The 13,914-nt window shown below is 61.0% G+C and overlaps 1 protein-coding gene across 1 annotated transcript; it reads left to right on the top strand.

Moving 5' to 3' along the window:
• Positions 1–317: 317 nt before the first annotated feature.
• LOC115895904 (protein DENND6B-like) lies at positions 318–13,909 on the top strand (the record flags this gene model as incomplete). Its single annotated transcript, XM_030926452.1, has 21 exons — positions 318–921; positions 7,430–7,468; positions 7,543–7,585; positions 8,383–8,495; positions 9,041–9,121; positions 9,708–9,813; positions 9,930–10,009; positions 10,096–10,158; positions 10,411–10,466; positions 11,217–11,339; positions 11,437–11,532; positions 11,624–11,718; positions 11,840–11,905; positions 12,017–12,103; positions 12,266–12,330; positions 12,419–12,508; positions 12,718–12,771; positions 13,119–13,216; positions 13,440–13,542; positions 13,648–13,722; positions 13,802–13,909. Coding segments are annotated over exons 1-21 (1,818 nt in total), but the record flags the coding sequence as incomplete, so codon positions are not given.
• Positions 13,910–13,914: the final 5 nt, after the last annotated feature.

Genomic DNA, 13,914 nt, shown 5'->3' with positions numbered 1-13,914 from the left:
CACGAGGCCCACGACTCAAAGGCGTGCTCCATTAAGTTACCGATAGCCCCAAACTCGCCCTTCCACGCCAGGCCTCGAGGTGCTCTGTGGACCACGGCGGAGCCCGTGGCCCTCGCGAGGGAGGGAAGGCGCTCCAGGTTCCCGCGATTCCCCCGGAAAGTGAAACTGCAGAGGCGCGACGTGGACACCGGCGGTCAGACGCGACCCCAGGCCGCACCGGCCCCAGAGGAAACTAGCGGGAGTCCACGGGCGGGAGCGCGAGTGGGCGGTGGTGGCTGGGCGCTCAGTGAAGACGCCATTCCGCCACGGAAAACGCCCGCGACGCCGCTCCGCGGTGGGGCGAGGCGGGCTGGCCGGACCTGCGAAGCCCCACGAGCTCGGCGCCGGCTGGCTGCGGCCTTGCTCTGCCTCCACGGCCTGGCCGCGAGGCTCCCGCAAGCCGGGAACCGCGAGCACCGGGGCTGACCCGACTCTCTCGGGCCTCAGACGGCGTGGGCCGTGGAAAACTCCGGTGCGGCCTCTTCCCCGGAAGTCCCCCAGTGGGCCTCGGCCGCTCTGGCCTGCGCGCGCCCGGCTCGCTGGTGCCCTGGGCGGCGCCCGGCCGCTGGCGCTTCTCCGGCGCTAGGGGGCGCGCGGCCGCGGTGGAGACGCACTGGGCCGCGGCGGCCGCTCGACTGCTCTGAGGCGCGTTCCGGACGCGCACCGCCCCCGCCCGCGTTCCCCCGGCAACCTGCGGCCGCCGCCATGGACGCGCTGTCGGGGACAGGGCCTCCCCGGGCTCGCGGCTGCCTGGGCGCGGCTGGACCCAGGTCTTCAGGCCGCGCGGCGCGGACCCCCGCGGCGCCCTGGGCGCGCTTCTCCGCCTGGCTGGAGTGCGTGTGCGTGGTCACCTTCGACCTGGAGCTGGGCCAGGCGCTGGAGGTGAGCGGGCGCGGGCGGGTGGGCAGGGCTGGGCCGCTCGGGGCCCTCGGCCGCCCCGCACTCTCCGTGGCCTTCGGCCGCCGCCTCCTGGAGGGGCCTCTTCCTCGGGCTCCAGAAGCGCTTCCCAGGCCGAGGAGGGAAGGCCAGCCACTCGGAGTCGGATCTGGTCTTCACATTGGGATGGAGAATTTTGCATCACCTGAGTGGTACTCTTTCGATTTTTCTGAGTAAATATCTCACATCTCCCCCCTCCATTCCCCACCGGAGTAGTGACACCTTCATCCCCTCAGTGGCTCCCGCCAGAGTCCTGGGCTTACCTTCTGCTCCGCGTCCCGTCTCTGGGCATAGGCAAGGCTGGCGGCTCCTTCTGCAACAAAGGTCTCGGATCCGTTCTTTTGCTGCGATCACTGATGTCATCCCCGCCCCAGCTGCACCCCAGAGTTCAATCTTTGTTGCTCTCCTGCTTAAAACCCTGCAGCGCCTCCTTGTTCACCTAGAATCGGATCCAGACCCCATGGGCCCTTGTCCCTCGACCTGCGTCTTGTGGTGGTCTTGCCCTTGGGGGTCTGTTCATCGGCTGTGCCCATGGGCTTTCGATGTGGTCTTCCTACTGCCTGCAGGCCTCCACTCACCTACCCACACACGCAGCCTCCCTTCCTCCAGGGAGGCCCCGCAGGATGATCGTCTCTGTGTCCTGTATGACACACACGGGAGAGCTGACCAGCACAGGGGAGGCCCACCTGCAGGTGGAGGGAGGCTTCCCCGCACTGGCGGAAGGAACCTCCTGAGAGGTAGTGAGCGCTCCATTACTGCAGGTGTCCAAGATGAGGCCCAATTGTCCTCATCAGGAAAGCCAGGCAGCACGTCTCTGTGGTTGGGAGATGCTTTCTAAGGCCCTGCTGAACTCCAAGAAGCCATACGAAGCCTATAGTCTTCTAAACAGAAAACAGAAAAGCGTTAACTCTAGCACTCTCTGGAGCCCCTCCCACCACACAACGTCCCCAGCAGGTGCACCGTCTCCAGCAGGTGCACCGTCTCAAACACATCACTGGGTGGGGGCTGAGTACCAAGAAATGTGACCTGTCCAGGGTTGAGAGCCCACTTTCTTAGTTCAATACTGTTGCCCAGATTGTTACCCACAAAATCACAAAAGAAGTTAAGAGGTTCCGGCCAGATGCAGTGGCTCACCCCTGTAATCCCAGCACTCTGTGAGGCCGAGGCAGGCAGATTACCTGAGGTCAGGAGTTCAAGACCAGCCTGGCCAACATGGTGAAACCCTGTCTCTACTAAAAATACAAAAATTAGCTGGGTGTGAGGATGGGCGCCTGTAATCCCAGCTACTTGGGAGGCAGAGGAAGGAGAATCGCTTGAACCCAGGAGGCGGAGGTTACAGTGAGCCGAGATTGCACCATTGCACTCAAGCCTGGTGACAAGAGTGAGACTTCATCTCAAAAAAACAAAAAAACAAACAAAAAAGAAGTTAAAAAGTTCCTGGCACGATGCGGTGACTCACGCCTGTAATCCCAGCACTTTGAGGGGCTGAGGCAGGCGAATCACAAGGTCAGGAGTTTGAGACCATCATGGCCAACATGGTGAAACCACATCTCCACTAAAAATACAAAAATTAGCCAGGCGTGGTGGCAGGCTCCTGTAGTCCCCAGCTACTCGGGAGGCTGAGGCAGGAGAATCGCTTGAACCCAGGACGAGGAGGTTGCAGTGAGCTGAGATCGCACCACTGCACTCCAGCCTGGGTGACAAACTGAGACTCCATCTCAAAAAAAAAAAGTTAAGAAGTTCGTCTGTTCCTTAAGGCATTCTCATGTTATTTTCTAAACCCCATTTGGAAAGTTACTTCTGAGCTGTTGAAGGCTGTGTGTGCTTGGGATACCCAGCTCGGACTGGGGGCATGGTCCAGCTGGCGGAGTGCTGGGGACCCGGGTCCATGTCCTAAGCCTCCATAGCAGTGACCTGGACACCTACAGCTCGCTGGGTCTGTGCAGAAACCTGGCAGTGGATCCACTGGGGCCTGAGCACATGACTCTTGCTTTTCCTCCCTCCCCTGGAAGTCACGGGGAAGATTAAGGCCGTTTTTAGTCACTACAGACTTTAGGGAGCACCCACTGTGCACTCAGTCACAGCTCAGCCCAGCTAAGCACCGCAAAGTCCCAGGGCTGTGCTGGTTCTGCAACGTGGAAGGAAGACTCTAGTTGGGATGCATGCAGCTCAGAGGATGGAATGGGCTTAGGGAAAATAAGTCTTGTACGCTGAGAAGAGACGGGAGGGGATCCTTGTTTCAGGTAACCCCTCTCCCAAAATGGCAATATAAGCAAAAGGCAAAGAGCTGGTGATTCCAGTTACTCATTCAGTAAATCACTTTGACGGCCGAGTGCAGTGGCTCACGCCTGTAATCCCAGCACTTTGGGAGGCTGAGGTGGGCGGATCAGCTGAGTTCAGGAGTTAAGACCAGCCTGACCAACATGGAGAAACCCTGTGTTTCTACTAAAAATGCAAAATTAGCAGGGCATGTTGGTGAATGCCTGTAATCTCGGCTACTCAGGAAAACTGAGGCAGGAGGAATCGCTTGAACCCAGGGGCAGAGGTTGTGGTGAGCTGAGATTGCACCCATTGCACTCCAGCCTGGGCAACAAGAGCAAAACTCCATCTCACACAAACAAACAAAAACCGTACAATCACATTGAGCAGCTACCACCAGCCCAGCCCCACAATACTGGTGCCCAGCACATGAGAAGAGGCAAGGTCTCTGCCCTCTAGGAGCCCACACTATATGCCAGTGATACGGGGAGTAAGTGGTTCAGGGCCATAGTGCTCACAGGATACCCCCGCAACTGTACACCACTGGTCGGCACCGTGGAAATGAGGCAGTGCAGCCGCTTGTGAGATGAGGGGTCCAGCTTGAGAGGGCCGGCAGGGCTGTGGGGTGACAAGGGGTCTGGCTGTGAGAGGGGCTGGGCAGGACTGTGGGGTGTGACTGGAGTGTTACAGGTCAGCTTAGGAAAGGGCCTGGCTCCGCCTTCTCAGCTCTTGAAAACTCCACCTCTTGGGCTGGGCGCAGTGGTTCCTGCCTATAATCCCAGTACTTTTCAGAGGGCCGAGGCGGGAGGATCCACTTGAGGCCAGGTGTTCCAGACTAGCCTAGGAAACATAGTGAGACCCTGTCTCTACCAAAATAAAAATAAATTAGCCAGGTGTGGTGGTGTGCACCTGTAGTTACAGCTCCTCAGGAGGCGGAGGCCGCAGGATTGCTTGAGCCCAGGAATTCAAGGCTGTGGTGAGCCATGATCACTGCACTCCAGCCTGGGTTACGACGAGAACCTGTCTCGAAACAAAATTAAAAGAAAAAAAAAAGGCCAGGCGTGCTGGCTCATGCCTGTAATCCTAGCACTTTGGAAGCCCAAGGTGGGAGGAGCGCTTGAGCCCAGGAGTTCTAGACCAGCCTGGTCAATATAGCAAGACCCACATCTCTATAAAAAATACAAAATATGGCCGGGTGTGGTGGCTCACGCCTGTAATCTTAGCACTTTAGGAGGCTGAGGCAGGGGGATCATGTGAGCTCAGAAGTTTGAGACCAGCCTGGGCAACATGGTGAAACCCTGTCTCTACTAAAAATACAAAAGATTAGCCAGGCATTGTACGCCTGTAATCCCAGCTACTCTGGAGGCTGAGTTAGGAGAATCGCTTTGAACCTGGGAGGGTGGAAGTTGCAATGAGATGAGATCGTGCCACTGCACTCCAGACTGGGTGACAGAACTGGAGCACAGCTCTCAAAAAAAAAAAAAAAAAAAAAAGAGCCAGGCATGGTGGCACACACCTGTCGTCTCAGGTACTTGGGAGGCTGAGGTGGCGAGAGAACTGCTTGAGTCCAGGAGTTGGAGGTTGATCCTGTCTGTTAAAAACAAAAAACAAGCTGGGTGCAGTGGCTCACACCTGTAATCCCAGCACTCTAGGATGGCTGAGGCGGGCGGATCACGAGGTCAGGATATCGAGACCATCCTAGCTAACACGGTGATGAAACCCCCGTCTCTACTAAAATACAAAAAAAAAAAAAAAAAATTAGCCGGGACATGGTGGTGGGCGCCTGTGTCCCAGCTACTCAGGAGGTTGAGGCAGGAGAATCGCTTGAACCCAGAAAAGTGGAGCTTGCAGTGAGCGGAGATCACATCACTACACTCCAGCCTGGTGACAGCAAGACCAGACTCGTCTAAAAAAAAAAAAAGTCCAACCAAATAGAAAATAGATGGATTCTCATCAGCACTGCATTCAGCCCAGCAGGACAGGACACACTGGCTTCCGGGAGCTGTGCTGTACATGAGGGTGAAGATGAGAGACAAGGAGGCTCTCGCATAGGAGAACAGCTTTGACCCCCGGGCATACCGAGGGTGGCCAGGCATACCTTCAAAACTGCTCCCTGGATGTGCCTTCTCCAAGCCAAGCTCCCACCGCAGTCTTCCTGGGTGACTGCTCACCAGAGAGCAGAGACCGGTGCAGGCTTTGCCTCAGGCGGAAAAGGGCAGGACCCTCATGGAACCCCGAGCAGGGGCAAACAGCCTGGCCTGGGAGGCCTGCATGCCCCTCAGGATCAGCTCCATGTGTCCCCTCACCTTGGCATGCCCACACCCAGGTAGCATGACCCCTGGCTTAGTACTCAGCTCAGGCTGTAACTGGGCCCCAGGGCCACTCCCAAAGATGGTGAGCCTGAGAATGTGGGTTTCCCTGGTCAGACATGCTGAGGGCCCCCGGGCATGGGCACGGAGGCTCAGAGGCCACAAGCTCCCGTGACCAGCAGACCAGGTACAGAGTCCTGACCTCAGGCAGAGGGTACCCGCCTTTCCTCAGCCCTCCTCAGTGCAGACACATGAAGGCTCAGACTGAGTGGCCCTATATCCCACGCCCCTCACGGAGCTATCCTGAGGCGCCCCTGTGCGTCAGCCTACCTCCCAGCTTCCTCCTTCGTCTTCCTCCTGACCATTCCTTGGTGCCTGTTTAGCTCCCCTCCACCCACCTGTCCTAGTAGACCTCAGAGACCTCATCACACATGCCACAAACACTGTATGGGAGGGTCTGTTCTGTGTCAGGTGCTGGGAGGCAGAAGTAAACCAGGACAGGGGTCCCTGCCTTAAAGAGATTTGCTCTGTGGTTGGAAGAGACAAAGCAGGACCACAGTAGCAAGCCCAGAGCAAACAAAAGCAGAGCCTATTTTCACAGAGCAAGCGGGGCACGGTGGCTCACGCCTGCACTCCCAGCACTTCAGGAGGCTCAGGCGGGAGGATTGCTTGAGCCTAGAAGTTCAAGGCTGCAGTGAGCTGTGATTGCACCGCTGCGCTCCAGCCTGGGTAACGGACCGAGACCCCGTCTCTCAAAACACAAATGGCAGATGCTTTCATCCAGGGCCTGGCTCCTCACTGTCTGGGGGCTCAGGGCACATCTTGGAAGAAGCCTTATTATAGCCTAAATTCAAACTCCAGTGGAGAAATTGGGCAGATGGGATGAGGAGGGGACAGTGTGCAGAGGCCCTCCCAGCAGGCTTCAGACAGGCCCAGGAGACACTGCAGGGTCCACTGGGAATGGGGGCCCTGGGAGGTCCCTAGAGGGAAAGTGGTCCACGTGTGCATGGACCTGCTGGACTGGGCTCCCAGGCTCACCTGCCCTACCTGCCGCCTCTGTCAGTGCACACCTGTCTTCCAGGTCATTCAGCGCCTGCTTAGTGTCATGCTCTCCCCCACTGTCCACTCCTGGGGGTGCAGGGCTTGTCCGGCTGGGCACTCACTGGGCACTGCAGGTGGGGCACAGGCCCTGGCAGGGGGAGGCTGGATGAAGACTGCTGAGCAGGATGGGGAGAGGGTCTGACAGCAGGCTGCCATCATGGAGCAGGTGTGCTTCCGGGCCTGCATCTGAGCAAAAGCTCGGGGAGCAGCATGTCCGGGGCCCTCTGGCTTGGCAGGTGGTGATGGAGATGGAGGACCAGCCAGGCGGGGCCCTGTGACCGTCCCGGGTGAGGGGCCTCTGGATCCCTGAAGCACTACCCTTCTGATGTCTGATGCTGTGAACTGATGTCCGGGTGTGTAGGGGCAGGGGGGCCCAACTGCAGTCTGGGCAAGAGGTGGTAGGGTGGCTGTGAGGACCAGGGGTATGAGAAAGGGGTCAGGAAGCCCACTCCGTTGTGCTGGCCTCTTACTGAGAGGGACCTGGGGAGGTGGGAGTAGAGAAGCCTCCGGCTGCCAGGGGAGTTGCCTGGGGCCTGGTGCCTGGAGGTCAGAGAGAGGGGCGGGTCAGCAAGGAGCTGGGCACAGTAGCCAGAGAAGATGGTGTGGGGAGGACGCAGCCCGCTGTTGGAGCAGGGAGCCGGGGGCGAGCCAGCACCATGGCACTGATCTGCACCCCAGAGACAGATGCTGCAGCTGCTGGGACGGTCCCAGTCCAGCGGATGCCATCAAGGGGTGTTGCCTCCTTGGGCAGATGGCGTCACCAGGCGCTCTGTCTTCCTCTGCAGCTGGTGTATCCAAATGACTTCCGGCTCACAGACAAGGAGGTGAGTCCTGGCCCTCTTGGGAGTGGACGGGACCCAGGAGTGGGTCGGCCCTCACCGGGTTTTGTATGTTTCAGAAAAGCAGCATCTGCTACCTGTCTTTTCCCGACTCACACTCAGGTAGGTGACCCCATCTTTACTGGGGCTGGACATGAAGCCAGCTGGGCATCCCTGTAGCCCAGGCCAGGGGCATCACGGCTGCCTAGGCTGCCCCGGTGCAGAGTGCCACAGGGGGTGGGCAGCACCAGCCCCATGCCCACTCAGTGGAGGCACCCAGATCTCCGCGTTGCAGCAGGTCAGGCAGGTCCCCAGATGCACGTGGAAAGGGTGTCTGTCTGCAGAGAGACCAACAGTCTCCTACACCCCACAGAGCGGCCACCAGGAGCTGGGCCTCCCTCCTGCTCCTGCCCCGGGGCATAGACGTCTGGGTAACCATTTTCTAGTGCCTGGTTTCTGTCTCAAGCATGTTGAGCCAATCTCCCGGATAGGTTGGAGGTGCTTTTCTGTGCGAGCATATTCTCAGACCTGTAGGTGCAGGGTGTGCAGGAGTCAGAATAGGAGCCACTGGGAAACACAGGCCCCTACAGCTGGGCATTCTTTCTGGGGCTTTTTTTTTTTAATTTTTGAGACGGAGTCTGACTCTGTCACCCAGACTAGAGTGTAGTGGCGCAGTCTCAGCTCACTGCAACCTCCACCTCCCGTGTTCAAGTGATTCTCCCGCCTCAGCCTCCCAAGTAGCTGGAATTACAGGCGTGTGCTGCCGTGCCTGGCTGATTTGTGTCTTTTCAGTAAAGACGGGGTCTCACTGTGTTGGCCAGGCTGGTTTCTGGCTAATAGCAGAGGCCAGGCTCGCAGGGCCCTTGGTCCCCAGTCCCCAGCTCCCGGCCCTGACGTGTGGTGGGCTGCCCCCTTCTCAGGCTGCCTTGGAGACACTCAGTTCAGCTTCCGCATGCGCCAGTGTGGAGGGCAGAGGAGCCCCTGGCATGCCGACGATAGGCACTACAACAGCAGGGCGCCCTTGGCACTACAGGTGAGCACTGGGCTGCGTCTCTGGCCTGCTTCTCTTCCCCTGCTCCCCACGGGTCCTGCCAGGCTCAGGCTGGTGGGAGAAGCCCTTTTGGAGTGCCTGGGCACTGTTTGGCAGGAGAGGAGCTGGCCATGCCCCGCTGACCCTGCAGTCCCAGGCACCAGCCCCAACTGAGGATGGGCCAGCTCTTCCGGGGTCTCCCAGGGTCCCTGGGGCTTTCCCTTGGCACCACACTTCCATCACTGGGCATCTGCATAGTTGAACAGGGGCCCACGTGAACCTCCCAGGGCCCCCAGCACCCTGAACCCCTCTCCCCTATACCAGCAGACTCCCTGCTGTATCAGCAGGGCTGTTACCCACCTTCTGAGCCCAGGACCTCCTGGCCTCTGCCTTGGTGGCCAGAGGGCAGGGACAGAAGCTCCAGGAGCCTCCTGCTTCTCCAGGCTCCCATCTGCTGCAGTCCCTGCATGCTGCTTGCCACTCCCAGCCGTGGGGCTGGCCAGGTGGTCTGGGTGGGGCACGGCCTGGCTAACCCTTGCTCCTTCCAGAGGGAGCCAGCGCACTACTTCGGCTACGTGTACTTCAGGCAGGTGAAGGACAGCTCTGTGAAGAGGGGCTACTTCCAGAAGGTACGCTGCCTGGCCACTCGGGGCTGGCGCCTCAGAGAGGCAGGAGCTGGCAGGCAACAGGAGGGACTGTGGGGCGGGCAAGGGGTCCTGAGCCTCCAGCAGTGCCCACCCCTCCTGCAGCCCCACCTGGGCTGTGTCCAGCTCTCCTTGCAGCCCCCCCTGCCCTGTCCTTGCCTGGCGTGGCACCCAAGGCCCTTATGTCCCGGTCCAGGACATTTCTGCCCCGCACTGATGGCTGGAGGGTCATGTCAGGGTCAAGACAACCCAGCCTGGAAGCCATAGGCCGAGAGTAAAAGCTGCTCAGCCCCTGGGGAGATCATTCCAGAGATTCTGGCCACCATGCATTTCCCTCCAAAGGCCCTAGGGTCCAGCTGCCCCGGCCGCCACCCAGGGAGTTCAGTGTTGGGTTTTCTCCTGTCTGATAATTCTGGGGTCTGAGTCAGGCCATTCCCGGGGCAGCTGTCCTGCGGAGTTGGTGGGCCAGCTCCAGGTGAGCGTGGCTTCAGGGGTCCCCATGGGCTCCTGAGTGGCTGGGGTGAGTGAGGCCTGGAGCTGGGGGCCTCTAACTGGCCCCGTGGCCCCGCAGTCTTTGGTGCTGGTGTCCCGCCTGCCCTTTGTCCGGCTGTTCCAGGCTCTGCTAAGCCTCATCGCCCCTGAGTATTTTGACAAGTTGGCGCCCTGCCTGGAAGCAGGTGAGTGGCCATCAGGCATGGCCATCGCGGTCTTATCATCCCAGCTGTGGCCCCTGGTGGGCCTGACAGCAGCTTCTCCTTGGGGAGGGTCCTGACGCCGGCTACTGCATCCGCAGTGTGCAGTGAGATCGACCAGTGGCCGGCGCCTGCACCTGGGCAGACTCTGAACCTACCTGTCATGGGCGTTGTTGTCCAGGTGAGAGTCAGCTGGCTGGGGAGCAGGCTCTGCAGGTGTGTGGGGAGGCCTTACTCCCTCTGGCAGCTGCTCCCTCCTTCTCCCAGGTGCGCATCCCATCCAGGGTGGACAAGTCCGAGTCCAGTCCTCCGAAGCAGTGTGATCAAGAGGTGGGAACTGAGGTGGAGGAGCGGAGCTGAGAGGGCTTCACCCAATTGAGTCCTGCTCCTGGGCTGGGTAGTCCCACACCTGCCTCCCTGGTCCACCCTGCGGGGTGGTCAAACCCAGGCAAAGCCACAGGCTGTGCCTTGGTGTAGGGCTGGGCGCTCTCCACCCTCCCCTGCGCTGTGAGGCAGGGCCTGCTTGGGGCCCAAGGGGTGCCAGCACCCCCTTGGCCTTGACCTACACTCCCCTCCTCTCAGAACCTGCTGCCAGCCCCAATGGTTCTTGCTAGTGTCCATGAGCTGGACCTGTTCAGGTGAGTCCCCTAGGGTTCTGCACGCTGCTTTGGGGGAGCTCACTGTGTGCACGTGCATGTACGTGTGTGTGCGTGTGTGTCTGAGTGCGTGTGTGCACGTGTGTGTGTGTGTGTGTATGGCCAGTGCCATGTGGGGACTGCCCAAGGGAGGCAGCGCTCATCCTGAGTAATCCTTGGGACAGTTCTGGAAGGAAGAAGGGAGAATTGTGTAGAAGAGGAAGCAAGTGCCACATGGCTGCAGCCAGCGGAAATGGGCACAGTGGGCAGGAGGTCCTGAAAGACAGTGTCAGGAGAGGCTGTCAGGAGAGGCTGCCTGAGTCTGCCTTCACTGCCTCTGGGCGAGTCTGCAAGGGAGGCTGGGCTTTGAGACCATCCTGCTCTGTGGAGGGCCCAACAGGAGCCAGGGCTGCACTTGGGATGGGCCCAGGGTGACCAGAGGGGTCTGGCGGGTACTCCCCCCGGCCCTGGGGCCACTTTAGGACGGCTGGTCCCTCACAGGTGGGTCCAGGTTGAGTCCCCCATTCCCAGGCCCAGGCCCAGCACAGGTGGACTGTCGGAGCTCAGGGTGGCCATGATAACCCGAGACACTCACATCTTCGACAGATCTGTCTTCACCTGGCGCAGCGTGCCGTGTTCACCAGCGCCTGGGTGAACACGTGGGAGAGTAGAGCCAGGGCCAGGAGTCTCAGCCCCTGCCCGGCCTCCCCGACCTTCCTGCCCGACCTCCCCGACCTTCCTGCCCGGCCCCAGGTGCTTCCGGCCTGTGCTGACTCACGTGCAGACACTGTGGGAGCTTGTGCTCCTCGGGGAGCCCCTGCTGGTCCTGGCACCCTCGCCCGATGTGTCCTCAGAGATGGTGCTGGCCTTGACCAGGTACCACCTTGGCTCGGTCCCGGCTGGGGTCGCTGGACCATCGCAGCTGCGCCTGGGCCGCCCCTGCCTCACCTGCTTCCTGTGCTCCTGCCCACAGCTGCCTGCAGCCCCTCAGGTTCTGCTGCGACTTCCGTCCCTACTTCACCATCCATGACAGCGAGTTCAAGGAGTTCACTACACGCACACAGGCCCCGTAAGTGCCACCTCCGCCCCGCCTCTCTCGTCCTCGCTGCACCTCCCTGGACCTCTGTGTCTGCCTCTTCTCTCTCTCTCTCTCTGTCTAGACCAAACGTGGTCCTGGGAGTCACAAACCCTTTCTTTATCAAAACACTCCAGCATTGGCCCCACATCCTCCGAGTCGGGGAGCCCAAGATGTCAGGTCAGGCTCCCAGGGAGGTGCAGGGGGTGATGCTCAGAAGCCTTATTGAGTGTGGGGCTGCCTCAGAGCCCATGGCCAGAGCTGCGGGCACTGAGGCCTGGCCACCGGGCATGTCTCGTAGGAGACCTTCCTAAGCAAGTCAAGCTGAAAAAGCCTTCAAGGTTGAAGACCCTGGACACTAAGCCAGGTCTGTGCTTCCCTTGACCTGGAGCCCCTCCACAGTGGAGGGGCCTGTCTTGTACCTGGTGGGTCTCCCAGGTGGGGCAGCGCGGCACCCCGACCCCTGCTTCTCTCCCAGGACTCAGCAGCAGAGCTCAGACCCTCAGAACCTCAGACCTTCGGACCCTCAGACCCTCGGGGAGGGGGCACCCTCTTGTCTTCTTCGGTGGGTCCCTGTGTCTGGGTGGGGTGGGTGAGATTTTCAGGTGCGGCCAAGGGCATGGGGCTGCAGGCAGATGAGACCCCCACCCTGGCTCCTCTGTGGGGCTGCAGGAGTGTGGGAGGGAGGCCCTTGAAGGGCGGGGCGCCAGCTGTGCCCTCCCGCCAGGCCTCTACACCGCGTACACAGCCCACCTCCACCGCGACAAGGCGCTGCTTAAACGGCTGCTCAAGGTATGGGCTGTGGCGGGAGGGGGCTGGGGACGCAGGGAGTCTGGGGTGGTGTGAGGTGCAGCAAGGGCCTGGCCCCCCTTCCCTGCAGGGCGTGCAGAAGAAGCGGCCGTCAGATGTACAGAGTGCCCTGCTGCGGCGGCACCTCCTGGAGCTCACCCAGAGCTTCATCATCCCTCTGGTGAGGCACGGGGCTGGGGGGAAGGGGCTGGAGGGGAACGGAGCTGGGGGGGATGGGACGGGGGAGGGCGGGACGGGGGGCACGGGGCTGGGGGGAAGGGGCTGGAGGGGAACGGAGCTGGGGGGGATGGGACGGGGGAGGGCGGGACTGGGGGGCACGGGGCTGGGGGGATGGGTCCCCAGACTCACTCCCCTCCCTTCCCCACCCAGGAGCACTACATGGCCAGCCTCATGCCCCTGCAGAAGAGCATCACACCCTGGAAGGTGGGGTCCTGTGGGGATTTTGTGGGGTCCATGGAGGGCGGGTTCCCTTCCTCCCCCGGAGAAGGGAAGGTCTGGAGCAGGAGGCCGTGGCTGTGTAGGAGACACAGGGGTCAAGGCCATCATGTTTGTGAAACTGAGGGCCACAGGGCAGGTGGCTGGCAGGACCCTTGGAGGGGCTCAGGGCCTGCGCCCTGGGAAGGGCTATCCTGGGATCTGTGCCAGGCAGGGTGGGGGCTGGGGGTATTCAGAAGTGGTGAGGAGCATATCTGGGCAGTGTACCAGGTGCAGGCCATGAGGCCGGGTTCCCACGTGCTGGCTCACCCACCCCCAATCAGACTCCCCCCCAGATCCGGCCCTTCAGCCAGGATGACTTCCTGCGTAGCCTGGAGCATGCCGGGCCCCAGCTCACCTGCATCCTCAAGGGCGACTGGCTGGGTCTCTACAGGTGGGTGGACTGCGGATGCAGCCTCAGCCTTCCTTGGTCCCCAGGGTCAGCCTCGTGGCCCCGCCTGTCAGTCCCCAGGGTCAGCCCCGCGGCCCTGCCTGTCAATCCCCAATCCCCAGGGTCAGCCCCACGGCCCCGCCTGTCAGTCCCCAGGGTCAGCCCCGCGGCCCCGCCTGTCAGTCCCCAGGGTCAGCCCCGCGGCCCCGCCTGTCAATCCCCACAGGCGGTTTTTCAAGTCCCCCCATTTTGACGGCTGGTACCGGCAGCGGCACAAGGAGATGGCCCTGAAGTTGGAGGCCCTGCACCTGGAGGCTATTTGTGAGGCGGTGAGGGAGGCTGGGGGTTGGGGAGGGCCAGAGCGTGGTGGGGGTGGGCACAGGCCCTGGGCAGCGGGGGGCCTTGCTGACAGCAGACCCCATCTTTCCCTGCAGAACATCGAGACCTGGATGAAAGACAAGTCTGAGGTGGAGATCGTGGACCTGGTCCTGAAACTTCGTGAGAAGCTGGTAAGATGCCCCAGCCTTGTCCCAGCGCCACCAGCCTGGCATGGAGCTGCGCCTGCCCTGACCACAGCTGCCCCTGCAGGTGCGGGCTCAGGGCCACCAGCTCCCTGTGAAGGAGGCAACGCTGCAGCGGGCCCAGCTGTACATCGAGACGGTCATCGGCTCCCTGCCCAAAGACCTGCAGGCTGTCCTGTG

Source organism: Rhinopithecus roxellana, unplaced genomic scaffold, assembly GCF_007565055.1.
Source record: "Rhinopithecus roxellana isolate Shanxi Qingling unplaced genomic scaffold, ASM756505v1 contig3655, whole genome shotgun sequence".
In the NCBI taxonomy this organism is placed as follows: Eukaryota; Metazoa; Chordata; class Mammalia; order Primates; family Cercopithecidae; genus Rhinopithecus; species Rhinopithecus roxellana.
The sequence above is the reverse complement of the archived record's forward strand: the minus strand, read 5'-3'. Positions and strand labels throughout refer to the sequence as shown.